We start from the raw sequence: 23,093 nt of genomic DNA on the forward strand, positions 1-23,093 counted from the left end.
ATTAAGCTCTTGTGCAAGAGTGGGAACTCTTGGGGCACATTGGAGATGGAATAGAAGATATGTGGAAGGCCTTGACAAATCTTTATGGAAGGTCTACTGAACTTAAGGAACTTGAAAATAAGATACAATAGGGGAAACGTAGACTCCAAGAACTCATGGATGAATAAGTTCACTTTAGGGAAAAAAGTGCCAAGTTGTGGGATAAAGTCAAGGGAATTGAGGAATAAAGCAAGAGGGACTTTCTTGATCATAAACCCGTTGTTATAGAAGAAGTTGACATCGATTACATTGAAAAATGTGGAGCTTACTATCATGAAATGAAGGATTATTTACGATCAGTGGGAGAAATACGAGTGGAAGAGGTCGATGCATGCAAAGTAGGTGCAGTTGAGCAACATGCGAAGAAGGAGAAGCTTGATGGAACACATGCTAGACTAGGATCGGATTTATTGAATGAAATGAAAGGGTAAGTTACATACCTCAAGAGTATAGTTAGGTCGATAAATTAGATGAAAGGCAACTCTGAGTGCCAATTGTTGAAGAAGGTTGTTGAGATAAGATACAAGATTAATCCTATGGAGAATGGAGATACCTTAAGCTTGAGTTTTGTGTAGGTGACTACATGTGGGAAGAATTTTTTTGCATTGGTTCACATGGGATCTACACATAGTTTCCTTTATAAAACACTAGCAACATATTTAGAGAAGAAGGTTTAAGTGGAAATAGAGTTGAGTGCTTACAAAGCTATTAACTCAACCACGAGAGTTGTGATATGTGTTTTAAAGAACACACAAGTGAGAGTGGGTTTGTGGTTTGGAAAGTTGGATTTGAGAGTGATTGATATGGATGATCATGCTATGGTCTTGGGGTAGTATTTCTTGGTAGCTTCACAAGCCATACTGATGGTGGACCATGACATACTCTTGATTACAACTCAAGGAAAAACCATGATCGTGCTGATGACAAGCAAGAGTCCCTTGGGATATCGACCAAGGAATTTTTCGAAAAACTTGTATGAGAAGGACTCGAATGTGAAGCATGAGTATGTGGAGAAATGGGAACTTGGATGTTGTTGACAGTGATGGATCTGCCAACATTTACGGGATCTCCCCGGTATGAAGTCCCAACTAGACCTCAAACCGTTTGGTGTAGGAGTCTCATCTGGTATTATGACCCAATTGCCATTCTCTTAAATATATGCCTTAGCTCTTGCTTGTCAGCACATGAGAGTGGTATACTTAGTCTTCAAACAATGAGGTATGTGTGCCTAGTGAGTTCTTAGTGTAACTTGTGTCTAAGTTCCTTCACTACAGAGGGGGAGGGTGAAAGTGAGTCTCAGGTCGAGAGGGAGTAGTCCCAACTCAGGAAGAGATGCACACAACACAACAAGATCTGTGTAGCTTTTGATGGAGTAGTCCACACAGATGTAGTAGTCACAAACACTACAGTGAACGGATAGCATGTACAACACCCATTGGAGTAGTTCACACGGATGCGATGGTCGTTATAAAAATATATAAGGATGAATATGTCTAGTGTCCAGTGGAGTAGTCCACATGGACGAGACAAAAATAGTGACCATTACAACACATCTTAAACAATATATGCACTAGCATAACCGAAGTAGTTCAACTATCCTAGTACGAGTTAAGAAAACATGCATTACAAGCATTTAAAGAATAATTTTACAAATGAATACAACACATGCATGAAAACTTGTTGGTCTGTGAAAGTCTTCTGAATTAAGCGAAAGTTCCAAGGCACATTTGTATGCCATACATCACTATACCTATTAGTGGAGCATTGGAGCCACTGCTCACTCCTCAAAGAAAAGATTACAGACTCTCAAGGCTATGGAGGAGGAGTCAAGGTGAAAATGTCCTTTGCATGTACAAATGAGGGGGTATATCTAGTCAAGGGTGAAACTGACCTTTGTGACTCGTCGACTTCCCTCATGACTATTTGACTTACATGACTCTTCAACTTCATTATTGGGTATCTTGGACTTACACGGTATATTACGATTACAACAAGTATGGCCCAAAGTAGTGATGTGGTTGAGAAAACTCATGACACAACTCTACATGACACTGCTGACATGAACATGATAATTGTGGTGTCTATGTCAACCTGCTATGTTGCTGGGTGATGAGTATTCTCTTGGTGTATCATATCTTTACCTCCACATGACAAAGTGTGCAGGGTCTTTGATGGTCTTGGTATTTGCTTAATGGTTAATGCATGTGTATGTATCTCCTTCCCTTGCTACTTTGTATGCTTCGTGTGTTCGTCCAACTGCAAGGAAGTCTTATAGCATGTACTCCCTTTTCATCTCGTTCATCGTCACGCCATGTTCCATTCATGTTCCTGATTTTGCAATCACTCATGGTGAGACAACATCAAATCTAGAAATATCCTAATCTACCATGATGCATTATTTTCCGTTTCTGGGTGCAAGTGACAGGGATAAAGGACAAGGGTATGAAACAGCACAGAGCACATGTCAGGCCGAGATGCGAGGCTTTGGGACACTATCAGGAAAAAATGCACAAAGGTCAATAGGAGGTTGGGATTAATAGTTCAGGACAAAAATGACATCTACAGGATATGGCTCAGCTGGGAGGAAAAATTGTACATTTTTTCTGGGGAAGGAAGTGCGGGCACTAGGGAGAACTAGCAGTGAAAACTTCACAGTTTTCCGCAGGAGGTCGGGATTGGCCTGTGGGAGATTGCTATTCAGGATTGTGCAGTTATGGGAGGTATTCAAGCAAGACATGACTGCACATTTTTTGGGCAAAGTTGAGTGTCACACAGCAGGTGGACTGTCACTGAAAACTGCGCAGTTTTCAGGAGGAGTGGAGAATAGTCCAATGGGGGGACTGCCTCACAAAACTGTGCAATTTCTTAGCATAGTGTAGTGATATGCAGCGGGTGCTTGTCCCTCATGTCTACGTATTTTCTACAGGCAGTACATGTAGGTAGGGTGGAAAACTTCTGCACAAGCTTGGAGATGAGTGCAACCCTGGGTCACTACTAAATTTAAATTCTCTGGTTGACAAATGAGAGGCTTGATGGATAGGCTTATGGGCAGAGTAGACTAAGATGGATTCTTGGGAAAATTTTGCACTGTTTAGGGTGACAGTCAACTGAGTTGATTCTAGAACTACATAGTGTAGACTGCCTAGAGGGAAGTCTTAAGCTCTACACATTTCTGGACAACAATTCTTGGTCATTGAGAACTGCAACTGCACATTGCAGCTTAGTGGAGGTCCGACTGATGGAGGGTGGTCTCATCACAGATTTTCAGAAAAATGGCTAAGTGTGTGAGCGAGTGAAATCATGTGTACATGATGTTGTGAACACACACTCAACATGACTCGATGACGAGACACCTCAATCAAACAAGACAAAATGTCCTAGTGTGACTGTCTAGCCGTTAAGAGCGAGAAGTGCTTGACAATCAAGATGGGTCATTGAACGACCATGATGACACTTGTGAGACATTGTTCACAACTTCATGTGCGAGTGCGATAAATGTTTACATAGCGAACACAACTCATGCACATAAAGAAAAACCTTTGATATCACCAGAACGAGGTCACAAGCATGACATAGAAATTAGCATGTCAAAGATGACATTTAGTTAAATAAGCAAAATGGAAGCAAGATATGTAGAGGAAACACATGAAATGAATTTTTTGTGTTTATACCCATGCATGTTACTTAAGACAGGATCATATGACAATGTCAAGTGGTCTTGCAAACTCAAATAAGAGGTGTACTTCAAAAGTTGTTCTTTACTTACCATACTTACCCTCGAGATGATCATGCATCTGACTGAGTTTGCATGTGGTCTTGATCTTTTTCCATCACTTGGTATCTTGGTCCTTCTTCTCAACTCCTTGGGAGTGATCTCAGCATGTCACCTTTTCCTATATTCATTAAGAGATAAATTAGCACAGTTTCAGTGGGCAGTGACTACTGTCGGGATTAATCCATGGGAGGCCCATCTACACAGTTTCTGAATGCAAGACTGATACAGTAGCTTGGACAACACTGTGCAGTTTTGAAGCACAAGACACTGTTATGGGATGGGGTCTTTGGAGGACACCTCTACACAATTTTTGAGTGCAGTGCAAGTTGGGTAGCTGAGAGGAATTACTACACAGTTTTTGGATGCAAGGAAATGTTGCAGGATGGGTTCTAAGAGGACACATCTGCATAGTTTCAGGTTGCAAGGAAGACTCATCAGCTGAGGGACAAGATTGTGAAATTTCTGGAGACACTAGGTTCTAGCTGGAGAAAAGATGCTAGAGGAAACCACTGTGCAGTTTTGGATGCAAGGGCAGGCTGAGATCTCTGTGCATTGTAGAGTTCCAGCAGGCAAGGTAGAAGTATTGGGGGTTGCAGAAGCAAAGTGTGTAGTTTCAGGAAGTTGTATGAGGCTAAGTTTCTGGGGACATGAGCTAAGTGTGAGATCAGTGAAACATATGTAAAGAGTGATAGGACTCAACTATGATAACACACGAACACTTAGTGATACAATGTAGACCACATAGAATGTATAAAACATACTCTACTTGATGCAACAACCTTCATGACAAGGGTGCATGAAGTGAGTATGAAACATGTCTATGTGATGATAAAAACTCATGCGCACATGCTTTCCCTTGAAGCAAAACAACATCCCCTTTGCATGATAAACAACAATCCCTATGCCCAAAGATGACACATGCTCCATAAATATGAGAACATGGAAAACTCTTAAGATCAAGGAGGGGAGCTTGAGATCATCAACTTACGAACAGGTGTCCAAGGAATGATCAATTGTAGGATCCAAGATAGGCTCTGAAATTTGTATGCAAGCCAAAAATTTGGAGGGTGGTTGTAGCCGCTAAAATAGATGTGTGACTCAAGTAATAAAGGAGAAGAGGATGATCATTTTTTTTGCGAGAGCCATGAAGGAAAATAATGATGGAGGTGGAAGGGTAGTTCCACCTATCATAGAGAAGAAGACAAATGTATCTTCTATTGTGAGGCTTCACCATGAGGTTTTTGACGAGGGAGGAAGTCTGAGTACTTCTTCTAAGGAAAAAGATGGAGAGGAGTATATAGGTAGATATCCAGCTAGGATTTTGGACTATTGCAAGTATTCTATGGGCATATATGACTTTCAATTGACAAATGAAAAACTTGAGAATCTTGGATGTATGGGAGATGAGGTTGTTTCTCTGCATGAGTACTTAAGGATGCATATTCAATCTATTACATAGGTGGATGAGTGTCAGGGATGAAAATTGCTTCCGCTTGTCATGCACTAGACCTTTGGAGATGGGTGCGTGTAGTACCTTAATGTGGATAGAGGTGACTCCACAACTATGACAAAGTGGCCTTTGGGTAAGGCCCCTCACACATATAGTGATGATGATTCTTAGATGGATGTCGTTGTTGGTACATGACCAGGGGAAGCACATGGAAAATAAAATTGACGATAGCATATTACATATGAGATGGAGACTACTTCATGGACCTAGATATGGCTTACTTAGCATTGGATAGAGATGGGATGGATTATTGATCGATTTGATGATGTGACAGGATGCTAGAGAAACAACCAGCGATGGCATGAGGAGGAGAATTCTCATGGGTTTGTTTATCAATTTGCGAACAAATCTAATCCTTTTACACATTTCCTCATGCTATATCGCATAAATGTTTACAAATGATGCGGTATGTGCATCAAAGCAAGGAATATTATTATGTTTCATTGTATGAAGATTTTTGCTATGAAGGGTATGAAGTATGTGCAGGCAGAAATTGTGTAGAGGTTATCTCTTAGAACTATGAATCTTTGTAGAGGACGGGGTGCAGGAGAACATAATTCTTAAAGTTGTTAATTTTCATTATGAGGTGTTTTTACTATGGGTTGGCATGGGAGAATGGGTGGTTCATAACATAATTTTGTAATTTTGCTTCTTTTACATATGAAGTAACACAAAATTACTTGCAATTAGATAGTTCCATACTCAGTAATGCTTTACAAATAGTCATTTACAATTGATTACTCTAACTTTTATGACTTACAATATAAGATATCTATTTTTTGAACAAATGTAATACTTTTACACATTTCCTGATATCGTATGAATGTTTACAGAGGATAGGGTATGTGTACGAGAGCAAGGAATATTATTATTTTTCGTTGTATGAATATCTTACTGTGTGGAGTAGGAAGTATGTGTCATTGTAGAGGAGAGGTTATTTGCAGGAGAAAATAATGATTAAAATTGTTAATTTTCATTGTGTAGGGTTTCTACTGTGTGTGTTGTGTGGGTGAACGGGTGGTGCATAATGCAATTTTGTAATTTTGTCTCTTTTCAAAAGTTAACAAATACTCATTTACAATTGACTACTGTAATTTCTATGACTTGCAATATAAGCTTTAATATGGGTTTTTCATAGGAAAATATTCATATAAGAAAATAGGTTTCTATCTTTAGTAGGACTTATTTAACTACTTATTTTCTTTAAGTGAACAAATTGTATATGTCTATAAATAGATTACTTATGAAAATTGGTTTACACTTGAGCATTGCAAAATGAAATATGGATTTTTTTGATAGCATTTCAAATTACACGAGTGCTTTGACAGTGTGTTATTGCTATGAGTGTTGGTCAACGAGCATGATATCATCTTCTCTATAATTGGCATCCTCTTTGTTGATAAAACTTTTCAATTTTTAGATTGTAATGTTATATTTTGAGAATATGGAGATAGGTGCATAATCTATTAGTTTGTTGGCATTACATTATATGCCCATACTCTAAACAAAAAACATTGTGAGCTAGTAGGGGCTGTTGATAATCATAGGGCTTCTCTTCGAAGGATTTTGAAGCATTTGGATCATAACACTTCGAAAAAAATATAATCTCTTGTTGGTTGTATATACTCCTTCAACTCTTCTTTGTATTAATATAATAACATTATCTATTGCTAGTGTGCCTGTTGCCCTACTCGGTTCTTTTGCTGGGTTCATTCTATTTTTTGTAGTTTTATAGCTGTAGAAGATTCATAAGACTTGTTATTTTTAGTAGACAATTATTACATTGTGTTGAGGCTAATGTAATGTGTTGATATGTGTTGAGCATCTTTTATCGATTATAATATTATGTGATGAGAATATGGGGATATGGTAATATAGTTAATGACAAGTGCATCATTTGTGGTTCATTAGCACTGCATCATATGATCATATTCTCAGCACAGAACATTGTGATCAAGTAGGGGCTCCTGATAATAGTAGCGATTCTCTTCGGATCATTTTGGTGCATTTCGACCATAGCATACCAAAAAACAATATAATATTTCATTGTTTCTTGATATTGCTTTAGCTCTTTTCTGAATTGTTAACAGGGCATTATCTATTTCTAGTGCGATTGCAAGAATTTCCATTTTTGGTAGAAGATTATTTCACTCAATTTATCATTATTACTTATAGATTGAGATTGATACACTTATGTGTGAAAAGTACATGAAATATTTTTGGTTCAGTTCGAAAAGGATAACTTACATGTAGCATTTCTCAAATTTACAGTAATCGATTTGGGAATCACGACCACTATTTTATTTCAATTCAATTGTGATTATTATGAAAATTACGGTACTTGTTTCAAATTCCATTACGTTTCTTATCATCAGTTTCTTTGACTTTCCATCATCAATATTTCATTAAAGGCATTGTGATGGTTAAAAATTCAGGCTATATAAAAATGTATCTAGATAACGATGAGGAAGATTAAACTGTGATTAGGAAATAATGTTAGCTACTTTATTTCAATTCAGTTCTCATTAGTATTATTATCATAGCAATTATGGTAATTTATTAGTATTCAGATAGAGATTTCATTAAATTAATTCCTATCACTTCTTGTCATTGTACATTGTCAATATTTTATTGGTAACAATGTATCTAGATAATGATGAGGATGATTAAAATGTGATTAGGAAATAACGCTGATTATTTAAATTCAACTCAGTTGTCATTTCTCTGCGAGGAGCAGAAAGACAAGTTTCACTTCTCGAGGAGAAAAAATCATGGTGAGTTGAACGTCGACGGTGGCAAGCTACACAAGTTGTTATGTGGGGATACTCTTACAAATTTCCTAATCATATATCATATGAATTTTTATAGAGGATGGGGTGTGTGTGGGAGAGCGGGGAATATTATCATGTTTCTTTGTGAGAAGCTTTTACTCTGTGGATTACAAATTTTGTGTGGGAGAGCAGTTGCATAGAGCTTTAGATTTTAGAGCTTTGTATTTTGAAGAAATGATTAATATTGTTAATTTCAATGTTCTGATTTTTCTAGACTCTGCAATCTTGATATTCATTATCAGATGAGAATAAAGAAATTCTTTTTGATCTCTTTCTAGTTTAGTCGTACTAAAAGTTAATATGTCAAGCTTGTATTTATGTGGTTGTCCGGAGGAAGCATGCGGTTGTTCGAAGGTGGTTGTGAAAAGAAAGCATGTACGGAAGAAACATGTGTGAGGAATTTATGTGGAGACTTGCTTTAATAAATTAATTCATTATTGTTATGAGAACTAGTGCTAAAGTTGAATCTTTGTCGAGAACGGGGTATGTGTGGGAGATTTCATTATGTAGAGATTTTACTATGTTGAGCTTTTATGGCAAAGACAAAATTAGGATAGGGTATTTTCAAAAGAACTATGATTATGTATTGTATGAAGGTATGTGTAGGAGAATGAGAAATATTATTATGTTCCATTGTGTGGAGATGGTGTATGCTTATTGATTTCTTGAACATATCTAATACTTTTACAAGTTTTCACATCGTATATAGTATAAATGTTTACGAACGATGAAGTATGCATGAGAGATAAATTGCATAGAGCTTTTCTTTTAGAACAATGAATCTTTGCAGAGGATGGGGTGTTTGTGGGAGAACATAATGATTTAAGTTGTAAATTTTCATTGTGAGGTCTTTTTACTGTTAGTTTATGTCGGGGAACGGTGATGCATATAGTAATTTTGTAATTATACTTCTTTTCCATATGTAGTAGCACATAATCACTTGTGCTTAGCTTGTTCCATACTCAATAATGATTTAAAAATACTCATTTATAATTGATTACTGCAAATTTTATGAATTACTCCATAAGCTATCAATTTTCCAAACAAATCTAATACTTTTACAAATTTCTTGATTGTATATCATATGAATGAGTATGTGTAGGAGAGTGGGGAATCCTGTTATGTTTTTTTGTATGGATATTTTAATTTTTTGAGTAAGAATTATTTGTGGGGGGACAATTGTGAAGATATTTGATTTTAGAACTATGAAACTCTGCAGAGGACAAGGTATGTGCGGGAGAACGTAATGATTAAAATTGTTAATTTTCATTGTGCAAGAATTTTACTTTGTGTTGTGTGGGTGAACGAGTGGTGCATAACACAATTTTGTAATTTTATCTTGTTTAAAAAGTTCACAAATACTCATTTACAATTGACTACTATAATTTCTATGACTTACAATATAAGATTTAATATGGGTTTTGCATAGAAAAATATTCATATAACAAAATAGGTTTCTATATTTAGTACGACTTATTTAAATACTTATTTTCTTTAATTGAACAAATGGTATATGTCTATAGATAGATTACTTACGAAAATTGGTTTAAACTTGAGCATTGCAAAACGAAATATGGATTTTTTTTATAGTGTTTCAAATTACGCGAGTGCTTTGACAGTGTGTTATTGCTACAAGTGTTGGTCAACAATCATGATATCATCATCTCTATCATTGACATTCTCTTTGTTGACAAATATATTCAATTTATCGATTATAATGTTATATGTTGAGAAGATGGCGATATGATAATAGCATTAATGAGAGGTGCATAATTTATAGTTCGTTGTCATTGCATCATATGCCCATATTCTCAGCACAAAACATTGTGATCTAGTACGAGCCCTTGATAATCGTAGGGATTCTCTTCGAAGGATTTTGGTGCATTTGGATCATAACACATCGAAAAAGCATATAATGTATTATTGCTTGTATATACTCCTTTAACTCTTCTCTATATTAATATAATAGCATTATCTATTGCTAGTATGCTTGTTGCCCTACTAGATTCTTTTGCTCGGTTCGTTCTATTTTTTGTAGTTTTATAGCTATAGTAGATTCATAAGACTTGTTATTTTCAGTAAACGATTATTACATTGTGTTGAGGATAATGTAATATGTTGATATGTGTTGAGCATCTTTTATTTATTATAATATTATGTGATAAGGATATGTGAATATGATAATACAGTTAATGACAAGTGCATCATTCTTAGTTCGTTAGCACTACATCATATGATCATATTCTCAGCACAAAACATAGTGATCGAGTTGGGGCTCCTGATAATAGTAGGGCTTCTCTTCAGATCATTTTGGTGCAATTGGACCATAGAAGACCAAAAAAATATATAATATTTCATTTTTTCTTGATATTTATTTAGATCTAGTCTGAGTTATTAACATGGCATTATCTATTTCTAGTGAAATTGTAAGAATTGCTAGTTTTGGTAGAAGATTATTTCACTCACTTTATCATTGGTACTTGCAGACTGAGATTGATACACTTATGTGTGAAAAGTACATGAATATTTTTAGTTCAATTCAAAAAGGATAACTTACACGTAGCATTTCTCAAATTTATAGTAATTGATTTTGGAATAGTGACCACTATTTTATTTCAATTCAATTGTGATTATTCTGAAAATTATGGTACTTGTTATGTATTCCATTAAATTGCTTACCATCAATTTCATTGACTTTCCATTGTCAACATTTCATTAAAGGCATTGTGATGGTTAAAAATCTTGGCTAAATAACAACATATCTAGATAATGATGAGGAATATTAAATTATTATTAGGAAATAATGTCAGCTACTTTATTTCAATTCAATTGTCATTATTATTATTATAGAAATTATGGTAATTTATTGGTATTCAGATACGAATTACATTAAATTACTTCCTGTCACTTCTCGTGGTTGTACATTGTCAATATTGCATTGATAATAATGTATCTAGATAATGATGAGGATGATTAAAATTTGATTAGGAAATAATGTCGATTATTTTCTTTTAACTCAATTGTCATGTCTCTGCGAGGAGTAGAAAGAATGGTTTCACTTCTCGAGGAGAAAAATTCATGGTCAGTTGAACGTTGGCGGTGGCAAGCTACACAACTCGTTGTGTGGAGATACTCTTACAAATTTCCTGATCGTATATCATATGAATGTTTACAAGGGATACGGTATGTGCGATAGAATTGGGAATATTATCATGTTTAGTTGTGAAAAGATTTTACTGTGTGGATTATGAATTTTGTGTGGGAGAGAAATTGCATAGACCTTTTGATTTTAGAGCTTTGTGTTTTGAAAAAATGATTAATATTGTTAATTTCAATGTTCTGATTTTTCTAGACTATCCAGTCTTGATCTTCATTATCAGACGAGCATCAGGAAATTCATTTTGATCTCTTACTAGTTTAGTCTCGCTAAAAGTTAATATGTAAAGCTTTTACAGTGGTGGTTTTGTGGAGGAAGCATGTGGTTGTTCGAAGGTGGTTGTGAAAAGGAAGCATGTATAGGAGAAACATGTGTGGAGGAATTTGTGTGGAGATTGGCGTTAACCAATTAATTCATTATTTTTCTGAGCACTAGTGCTAAAACTGAATCTTTGTGGAGAACAAGGTATGTGTGGGAGATTTCATTGTGTAGAGAGTTTACTCTGTTGAGCTTTTATGAAATAGACAAAATTAGGATAGGGTATTTTGAAAATAACTATGATTATGTATCGTATGAAGGTATGTGCAGGAGAATGGGAAATATTATTATGTTCCGTTGTACGGATATGGTCTATGCATATTGATTTCTTAAACATATCTAATACTTTTACAAATTTTCACATCATATATTGTATGAATGTTTATGAAAGATGAAGTATGCTTAAGAGAGAAATTATGAATGTTTATGAATGATGAAGTATGCTTTAAAGAGAAATTGCATAGAGCTTTTCTTTTAGAACTATGAATCTTTGCAGAGGATAGGGTGTTTGCGGGATAACATAATGATTAAATTTGTTAATTTTCATTGTGACATGTTTTTACTGTTAGTTTATGCGGGAGAATGGTGGTGCATAAAGAAATTTTATAATTATACTTCTTTTCCATATGCAGTAACACATAATAACTTGCACTTAGTTAGTTCCATACTCAGTAATGCTTTAAAAATACTCATTTATAATTGACGGTTGTAACTTTTAAGACTTACTACATAAGCTATCAATTTTCCAAACAAACAAATTTCTTGATTGTATATCATATCAATGAGTATGTGCAGGAGAGTGGGGAATCTTATTATGTTTTTTTGTATGGAGATTTTAATTTTTTGAGTACAAATTATGTGTGGGGGTACAATTATGAAGAGATTTGATTTTAGAACTATGAAACTTTGTGGAGGACAGGGTATTTGTGAGAGAACATAATGATTAAATTGTTAATTTTCATTGGGCTAGAAATTTACTGTGTGTCTTGTGTGGGTGAATAAGTGGTGCATAATGCAATTTTTTAATTTTGTCTCTTCTAAAAAGTTCACAAATACTCATTTACAATTGACTACTGTGATTTCTATGAATTACAATATAAGATTTAATATGGGTTTTTCACAGGAGAATATTTTGTATAAGAAAATAGGTTTCTATCTTTAGTAGGACCTATTTAAATACTTATTTGCTTTAATTAAACAAATGGCATATGTCTATAAATAGATCACTTACGAAAATTGGTTTACACATGAGCATTGCAAAATGAAATATGTTTTTCTTTATAGTGCTTCAGCTTACGCGAGTGCTTTGACAGTGTGTTATTGCTATGCATTTTGGTCAATGACCATGATATCATCATCTCTATCATTGGCATCCTCTTTGTTGATAAAAATTTTCAATATTTCAATTAAAATTTTATATGTTGAGAAGATGGGGATATGATAATAACATCAATAACAGTTGAATAATTTATAGTTCGTTGGCATTGCACATATGCCCATATTCTCAGCACAAAACATTGTGATATAGTAGGGGCTCTTGATAATCATAGGGCTTCTCTTCGAAGGATTTTGGTGAATTTGGATCATAACACATTGAAAAAAATATAATATCTTGTTGGTTTATATACTCCTTTAACTCTTGTTTGTATTAATATAATATCATTATCTATTGCTAGTGTGCTTGTTGCCCTACTGGTTTCTTTTGTTGGGTTCGTTCTATTTGTTGTAGTTTTATATCTGTAGCAGATTCATAAGAATTGTTATTTTCGGTAGACGGTTATTACATTGTGTTGAGGATCATGTAATGTGTTGATATGTGTTGAGCATTTTCTATCAATTATAATATTATGTGATGAGGATACGGGGATATGATAATACAATTAATGGCAAGTCCATCATTCCTCGTTCGTTAACATTGCATCATATGATCATATTCTCAAGAAAGAACATTGTGATCGAGTAGGGGCTCCTCATAATAGTAGGGCTCTCTTTGGATCGTTTTGGTGCATTTGGACCATAGAAAACCAGAAAACAATATAATATTTCATTTTTTCTCGATATTGATTTAGCTATTGAGTGAAGTATTAACATCGCATTATCTATTTCTAGTGTGATTGCAAGAATTTCCATTTTTGGTAGAAGATTATTTCACTCACTTTATCATTAGTACTTGTAGATTGAGATCGATATGCTTACATGTGAAAAGTACATGAAATAGTTTTAGTTTAGTTCGAAAATGATAACTTACATGTAGCATTTCTCAAATCTATAGTAATCGATATGGGAATAGCGACCACTATTTTATTTCAATTCAATTGCGATTATTATGAAAATTATGGTACTTGTTTCGTATTCCATTAAATTTCTTATTGTCAATTTTGTTGTGATGCATATTTAGCCGCACATATCCACAGTATGGATATAAATGCATGTCATAATCATGTCCCAAGAATTTCAATCACATAATTAGGAAAAACTCTCTTAGGTCAAGGTTTAATGCTCTTTCAAATAAATCTATGTGGAGACATTTCATTCAATTATCCAAAGTCTAAACCTTTATAAACCTTCAAGCAGAACCTTACAAAATTCTTCCATAATCTTTGGTTAATTATTATTATCTGCACATATCAATAATACCCTTTTAACTTGGATTTTAGTTTAATCCCAACATTAACCATAATATATTTATTCCTCTTTATTTCTATTATAACTCTTGTAAAATAAAAATTATACATAAACCATTTAACCTTTCATTAATTTACCATTCTGCCGATTCACACAACTTTACACTTTTACCGATGCCCAACCTGCACTTCAAATCTCCACCATTAATTCTCTTCCTTAAGATCCAATGGTTATCACGTCATATTGCACCCTAACTAGCACGATGGATAAAATTCCAGAAACACGCGAGAAAAGATGTTTTTCTTCCCCCTTGGCATGCTATGAGTCACCTCCACATTTTGTCGTGCACTCTTAAGGAATTCCACTTACCATTTTATTTCCATGCGAGATACCGCTTACCATCTTTCCCACTAGAACTCAAAGAAGTTAAACTTCTTTTGAATAACTCATCGGGTCCGCCCAGTGTGTTAACTCGTGCTCACATTTGAGAGTGATTACCATCAGATTATCACCAGAATGAATGGTCATGATGAATCGATGAATAAAATTTGGTTAATAGATGCATCGGGTCTGTCAGTCGTGGATAGATCGCATGCTAGTTCTAACTTGATCATCGTAGGATCGTAGGATCTCCTCCCATCGACAATCACAACACTGTCATGAATGTTGTCAGTTTTATTCATGTTGTACACTTTGTCTTCATCCACCGGTTCATGATCTGAAAGACTTCACTGTTTGCAACACATTCACCTCAAAATTCCACTGTGTCACACCTCACAATCTTTGCAATTCTGCTACCATTTCTGAGCTTCTTCGGTGTATTTCTCACATGCTTAGTTCGCATGTAGAATTGTCTACAGTCTTGATTGTGCACTATCCTCTATGTAAATTTGCTCAAGTTCACCTACACATTTGTATTCCACAGAAATATTCGACAATTTACACATCGTTTGTAGTTCAATCACTTAGTGTACACTATATAATTCATAATCAAATCTCTGTATATATATATAAACAAATATTTACAAAAGGGTTCTTTTCTCAGGATTTATTTCTAACGAGTGGCCTCTTCACCTACTCTCTTGCCTGTAGGCTCACAATTCAAACCTTTACTATCTATCTAAATTCAGAATCCCTCCATGCCTTGATGCTTATAGTTTTTATACAAAAGGTTCTGTGAACCAATTCTGGTTCAGATCCTTAATAATTTCAACTAAACCCTAAGAATCCTCTCAATCCCAGAAATCATGAACTAATTCCTAATTTAAGATCTATAATTAATTTCCAAATCTATCAATTCCTATGAACTCTCAACTATCCTGATTCTCTCATGTTCCCCTTCATTCGAGAACATTTACAATATGCCTCTCAATACTTAATTAGATCCTATTCTCATAAAATCACTCAAAAACATTAGAATTACATTAATTTGATGCATAGGAAACCAACTTCCTTAAAAAACACAAGACCCCTAAATTCTACTAAATGTACAAATTTTTGGAACCATGATGCTCCTGCATCAGACTCCCAAGGTAGAAAACATTCATGATCTCCAGATCATGTGTCTTCATATGCCAATAAAAAAAACCTCCATGGTCCCAAACCTTAGTTTGTAACTGCCCAAATGCCTTGCACCTTTGCTGCTGTTGTATATCTGTTGTCTTCTGGTTCATCTTCCTCTCTTCAATTAGTTTCAAATTATAATTGATCACTCTTCCTACTATCATTTTCCTCAACCTGGAATGTTTCATCATCAACTGCCATAATTCTTCAATCTCCATCTCCAGCACATCCTTGGGTTGGTACATAATCCGCCATTTACTACTATCTTACTCTCTCAGAAATATAAACACAGAAAATGCATAAAACAAGAGAGACACAGATATACGTGGTTCACCCAGTTTGGGCTATTTCCATGGAGAAATATCCAGTCCTTCTTTTTTATATATTATCCAGTAAATTGAAGAGATACAACCTACAACAGATCCACTGTAACACCCTCTTTGCTCTCAATCTCCTCTCTCTTCCTCAATCAGAATATAGATATACATAGACGCAATACAATTCCCTCATATATAGTGAGGGGTTCTAGGGAAAAAAACCCTAAATTAAACATAACTTCTACTGTCATATCATCCGCCTAATGAACAGCCCAGATTGACTAGAAATTACTAGGCTTTTACAAGGCAATTTTACATCTATTTTTAGCTTGGGGGGCGTTGCCTCAGGACCCGACCAGGGGGGGACAAGTCCCCCCCGCACCCCCACGCATGAATGGGTGTACAGTCTTCCTGGGGTATACATCTGGCTGAAACCTTTGAATACAGAAGATAATCAGGCTCCACACCTAACAATCTCCCACGTGGAGACTGATTATAGCAACTCCACCACTGCTTCATTTGCTAGAAAATAACTCCACTTTGGACCTAGTTGTTTCTCATCTTCTTCATCATACTTGAAGACCAATTGAAACTGAGCAGATTCTTATTTTCTCCCTGGTTACAACTTTTGTTAACATATCTGTAGGATTCTAGCTAGTGTGCATCTTTTCCAGCTTCAACTATCCATCTTCTAATGCTGACCGTATCAAATGGTACTTGAGCTATATATGTTTAGTCTTGGAATGAAATGCAGAGTTCTTTGCAAGATGTATGGCACTCTGGCTATCACTGTATAACATGCCCAACTCCTGTTTCTTACCTAATTCATCTAGAAACCTTTGTAACCAAATCATTTCTTTACTAGCCTCTGTAGCAGCAACATACTTTGCTTCTGTTGTTGAAAGTGAAACAACACTTTGGCTTTTTGAAACCAAACTGACAGCTATTCCACCTACAGTAAATACATGTCCCGTAGTGCTCCTCCTATTATCTCTGTCACCTGCCATATTTGCATCAACATATCCCTGTAGAGCATTGTTTGAACCACCAAAGCATAATGCTTGATTTGTGGTACCTCTCAAATACCTGAGAATCCACTTCACCGCCATCCGATGTTATTTTCCTGGATTGTTCATGTACCTACTTACAACTCCCACTGCATGTGCAATATCAGGCCTTGTGTAGACCATTGCATACATTAAGCTTCCAACTACTGATGCATATGGAACTTTAGACATCTGAGCCATTTCTTCTTGAGTCTTGGGACACACCTCCTTACTTAATTTTAAATGTCTTGCCAAAGGTATCATAACTGGTTTTGCATGCTGCATATTAAACCTTTTCAACACCTTTTCTATGTACTCACTTTAAGACAGTCTTATTTTGCGATTCTTCCTGTCTCTAATTATTCTCATACCAAGGATTTGTTTTGCAACACCCAAATCCTTCATTGCAAATGAGTTTGCCAATTTCCTTTTGAGCACATTTATTTCCTGCATGTTAGAACCTGCAACAAGCATGTCATCTACATACAATAACAATATAATATAGCTTCCATAATTTTGCCTTTTGAGATAAACACAATGATCAGAGTGACACCTAGTATAACCTTATTCAGACATAAACCTGTCAAATTTTAGATACCACTGCCTTGGAGCCTGTTTTAAGCCATACAAGCTCTTCTTCAACCTTCACACTAGTTTCTCCTTCCCTTTTACCTCATATCCTTGTGGTTGTCGCATATATATCTCTTCCTCCAAATCCCCATGGAGAAAGGTTGTCTTTACATCTAACTGCTCAAGATGAAAATCTTCAACTACTACTAGACTTAAAATAGTTCTGATTGAAGTCATTTTAACAACAAGAGAAATATTTCATCAAAATCTATACCTTTCTTCTGTGCAAACCCCTTCACCACAAGTCTAGCTTTGTAACTCTATTTTCCTCCATCTTCTTCCTTCATCTTGTAAACCCATTTATTCTGCAATGTTGTTTTACCTGCAGGCAACCTGACTAAGTCCCAAGTCTGGTTATGTGCTGAGGAGTCCATCTCTTCTTTCATGGCTTGATCCCACTTCTTCCTGGTTTCTACCTGCACTATTTCTTCATAACATTTTGGTTCACCAGAATCAGTCAACAATAAATAATATAATGAAGGAGAGTATCATTCAGGGGGTCTACTTATCCTAGTAGATCTTATAACACCACTTTCTAGTGTTTGAGGTGCTTGTTGTTGTTGTGGTTGTTTCTCTAGCTATTGATCATTATGATCTTTAGGCACCATCACGTTTCTTGTGATATCATCAAGCACTGTGTATTCACTGTTTTCTTTTTCTTGTTTCTTTTCCTACAACTGATTCTTATACAAGACCTTTTCATTGAATATTACATCTCTGCTCCTAATGATTTTGTGATTTTCATAATCATATAAACGATAACCAAAATAATTAACACCATATCCAATAAAGGTACATTTCTTTGATTTTGCCTCAAGCTTTGTTTTATTTTTTTTATTAATGTGGACAAAGGCTTCACAACCAAAAGTCTTTAAAAATGAGTAGTTTACCTTTTTACCTGTCCATGCCTCTTCTGGAATACCACCATCCAAGGAACTTGAAGGCCCTCTGTTTATTAGATAAATAACAGTATCTACAACATCTACCCAAAATTGTAAAGGCAATCCTATATGCAATCTCATGCACCTTGCATGCTCCATGATTGTCCCGTTCATCCTTTCTGACACACCATTTTCTTGTGGTGTTCCTGGAGCTATCTTCTCTCTATGAATTCCATTCTCTGAATAGTACCTATCAAACTCTTTGCTAAAATATTCTCCTCCATTATCTGATCTGAGATACTTCAACCTTTTCCCTGTCTCATTTTCAACCAAATCTTTCCATTTCTTGAAGGTATCAAATACATCAGATTTATTTCGAATACAATAAATCCAGGTTTTTCTGGTTGCATCATAAATAAAAATAACATAATAATGAGAGCCACCAAGAGATGATACCTAAGAAGGTCTCCATACATCAGTATGCACAATCTCTAATTTTTCACTCTTCTTTTCTTTCCCAACTCTAAGGAATCTGACTCTCTTCTGTTTTCCATAAACACAATTCTCACATAATTTTAAATCAACATGCTTCAAACCTGGCAAAAAATTTCTTGAGTGAAGAATCTGCATCCCCTTCTCACTCATGTGCCCAAGCCTATGATGCCACAATGCCGTATCTTCTCCTGTAGAGGTTAAAGCATTAACAGAATTAGAAATACCATTGCATAAATACAATGTACCAACCTTTCCGCCTTTTGCAATTACCAAGGATCCTTTAGTGACCTTCCAAGTTTTATCTGTGAAAGTACTTATGCAACCTTCACCTCCCAACTACCCTGTTGAAATCAAATTTTTCTTCAAATCTGGAACAAGCCTTACCTCCTTCAATAGCCAATGATTTCCATTTTGTTGTTTTATGAAAAATGTACCCATTCCAACGATTTTACAGGGTTTATCATCACCCAATCGAACCTGTCCAAAATCTCCTTGAACATAATCATGAAAATTTTTCCTATCAGGTGTGGCATGGAATGAGGCCCCTGAATCTACCACCGAGGCATCAATAATATTTTCTAATGAAATAATCAAGGCATCTTGCAACACATCACCTGTCACATTCACTTCATGATTAGTTTCTTGTTGCGCATCTCCTTCTTTTCCCTTCCGAGACTTGCAGTCTTTCTTCATGTGTCCTTTCTTCCCACATTTCCAGCACACTATCCCCAATCTGGACTTGGATCTATCTTTTCTTGACTTACTACGATATCTTGGGCTCTTTCCTCTTTCCATTTTACTTCAACTAGTCTCTGCAGTCAAAGCATTACCTAATGTCTCACCAGAGCTTTTCTGTCACATTTCCTTGCTAAGGATTGCACCGACAACATCATCAAACTTTAAAGTACTAGATCTACACACAGAGTTACTAATGGCCATAACTAAACCATTCCAACTTTCTGGCAATGAGCACAGAAATAACAAAGCCCTAACTTCATCATCAAAATTTACCCCTAGAGAACTTAAATGACTTGTAACTGTATTAAAATCATTTAAATGATCAGCAACAGATCCACCCTCTGACATCTTCATATTAAATAAATGCTTCATAAGAAATACCTTATGTGACACGGAGGGTTCTTCATATAGTTTGTCTAATGCTGAAATTAAACCCTGTGTTGTCGTTTCCTTTGAAATATTGAATGCTACCGACACTGCTAGGCATAGCCATATTGTTCCAAGTGCCTTTCTATCTAAAATATCCCATTCTGTGTCTGTCATACTCGTCTGCTTCTTTGTCTTTCCGCTCAATTGTAGGTAATATCTCTCTGATACAGATAATCTTCCATTTGCATCTTCCACAACTGGTAGTTTTGGCCATTGAATTTTTCGACCCTAAACCTACCATCTTCCGCCATTGCTCCCACTAGAACCAGGAACCCTTCTCTCTTGTGAGTTTATTAGCCAAATAGACCTTCGGCTTTGATACCATTTGTTAGAAAATTATATATTACGGAGCAATGGAACACATAAAATATTGCAGAAATATTAACACAGAAAACACATAAAACAAGAGAGACACAGATATACGTGGTTCACCCAGTTTGGGCTACGTCCACAGAGAAATAGTCAGTCCTTATTTTTATATATTATCCAGCAAACTGAAGAGATACAACCTACAGTAGATCCGCTATAACACCCTCTTCACTCTCAATCTCCTCTCTCTTCCCCCCGCACCCCCTTGCGTGGAGGGGTGTACAGTCTTCCTGCCGTATACATTTAGCTGAAACCTTTGAATACAGAAGATAATCAGGCTCCACACCTAACAATCTATGTGGAAACATTTCATTCAATTATCCAAAGTCTAAACCTTTATAAACATTCGATCAGAACCTTATAAAATTCTTCCATAATCTTTGGTTAATTATTATTATCCACACATATCAATAATACCCTTTTAACTTGGATTTTAGTTTAATCCAAACATTAACCATACTATATTTATTCTGCTTTATTTCTATTTAACTCTTGTATAATAGAAATTATACATAAACCATTTAACCCTTTGTTAATTTATCATTTTGTCAATTCACACGAATTTGCACATTTATTGATGCCCAACCTACACTTCAAATCTCCACCGTTAATTCTCTTCTTACAGACCCAATGGTTATCGCATCATACCGCGCTCTAACTAGCACGATGGATAAAATTCCAGAAGGACGTGAGAAAAGTTGTTTTGCTTCCCCCTCGGCATGCTACATGTCACATCCACGTTTTATCGCGCACTCTCAAGGAATTCCACTTACCATTTTATTTCCATGTGATATATTGCTTACCATCTTTCTCGTTGGAACTCAAAGAAGTTAAACTTCTTTTGAATAACTCATCGGGTCCTCCCAGTGTGTTAACACGTTCTCACATTTGATAGTGATTATCATCAAATTATCACTAGAACGAATGATCATGATGAACTGACAAATAAACTTTGGTTAATAGATGCATTGGGTCCGTCGGCTTTGGATAGCTCGCATGCTAGTTCAAACCCAGTCATTATAGGATCGTAGGATCTCCTACCATCGACGATCACAACACTCTCGTGATTGATGTCAGTTTTATTCACGTTCTGCACTTTTTCTTCCTCCACCAGTTCATGATCTAAAAGAATTCTTTGTTTACAATACATTCACCTCAAAATTCCACCGTGTCACACCTCACAATCTTTGCAATTCTGCTACCATTTATGAGCTTCTTCGGTGTATTTCTCACACGCCGAGCTTGCATGTAGAACTGTGTACAGTCTCGATTGCACACTATTGATTATGCACTGTCCTTTGTGTAAATTTGCTCAAGTTCACCTACACATCTATATTCCACATTAATATTCCACAATTTACACATTGTTTGTAGTTCAATCACTTCCTGTACACTATATAATTCATAATTGAATCTTTGTGTGTGTGTATATATATATATATATCTATATATAAACAAATATTTACAAAAGGGTTATTTTCTTAGGCTTGATTTCTAATCAGTGGCCTCTTCACCTACTGTCTTGCCCGTAAGCTCACAATTCAAACCTTTAATATCTATCTAAATTCTGAATCCCTCCACGCCTTGATGCTTATAATTTTTATACAAAAGGTTCTGTGAACCAATTCTCGTTGAGATCCTTAATAATTTAAACTAAACCCTAAGAATCCTCTCAATCGTAGAAATCATGAACTAATTCCTAATTTAAGATCTACAATTAATTTCCAAATCTATCCATTCCTATGAACTCTCAACTATCTTGATTCTCTCATGTTCCCCTTCATTCGATAACATTTACAATATGATTCTCAATACTTAATTAGATCCTATTCTCATAAAATTACACAAAAGCATTAGAATTACATTAATTTGATGCATAGGAAACCAACTTCCTTAAAAAACACAAGATCCCTAAATTCTACTAAATGTACAAATTTTTGGAACCATGATGCTTCTGCATCACGTTGACTTTCCATCATCAATATTTCATTAAAAGCATTGTGATGGTTAAAAATCCAGGGTAAATAATAATGTATCTAGATAATGATGAGGAAGATTAAACTCTGATTAGGAAATACTGTCACTAGTTTATTTCAATTCAATTGTCATTATTATTATTATAGAAATTATGGTAATTTATTAGTATTCAGATATGGATTGCATTAAATTACTTCCTGTCACTTCTCGTGGTTGTACGTTGTCAGTATTGCATTGATAACAATGTATCTAGATAACGATGAGGATGATTAAAATGTGATTAGGAAATAATGTCGATTAGTTTCTTTCAGCTCAGTTGTCAAATCTCTATGAGGAGCAGAAAGAGAAGTTTCACTTCTCGAGGAGAAAAATTCATGGTCAATTGAATGTTGG

At 35.4% G+C, this 23,093-nt stretch overlaps 1 protein-coding gene across 1 annotated transcript in view; it reads left to right on the forward strand.

The window, feature by feature from the left end:
- Positions 1-317: 317 nt before the first annotated feature.
- LOC149162686 (uncharacterized) overlaps positions 318-23,093 on the forward strand; it is a 28,112-nt gene continuing 5,336 nt past the window's right edge. The window contains exon 1 of the mRNA XM_089435267.1: positions 318-466. Coding sequence (XP_089291393.1) covers positions 318-466 — 149 coding nt within the window. The remainder of the gene's footprint in view (positions 467-23,093) is intronic.

This window comes from Pinus tabuliformis, chromosome 5_2, assembly GCF_031772625.1.
Source record: "Pinus tabuliformis cultivar Carrire ecotype Pingquan chromosome 5_2, CPIR1, whole genome shotgun sequence".
NCBI lineage: Eukaryota > Viridiplantae > Streptophyta > Pinopsida > Pinales > Pinaceae > Pinus > Pinus tabuliformis.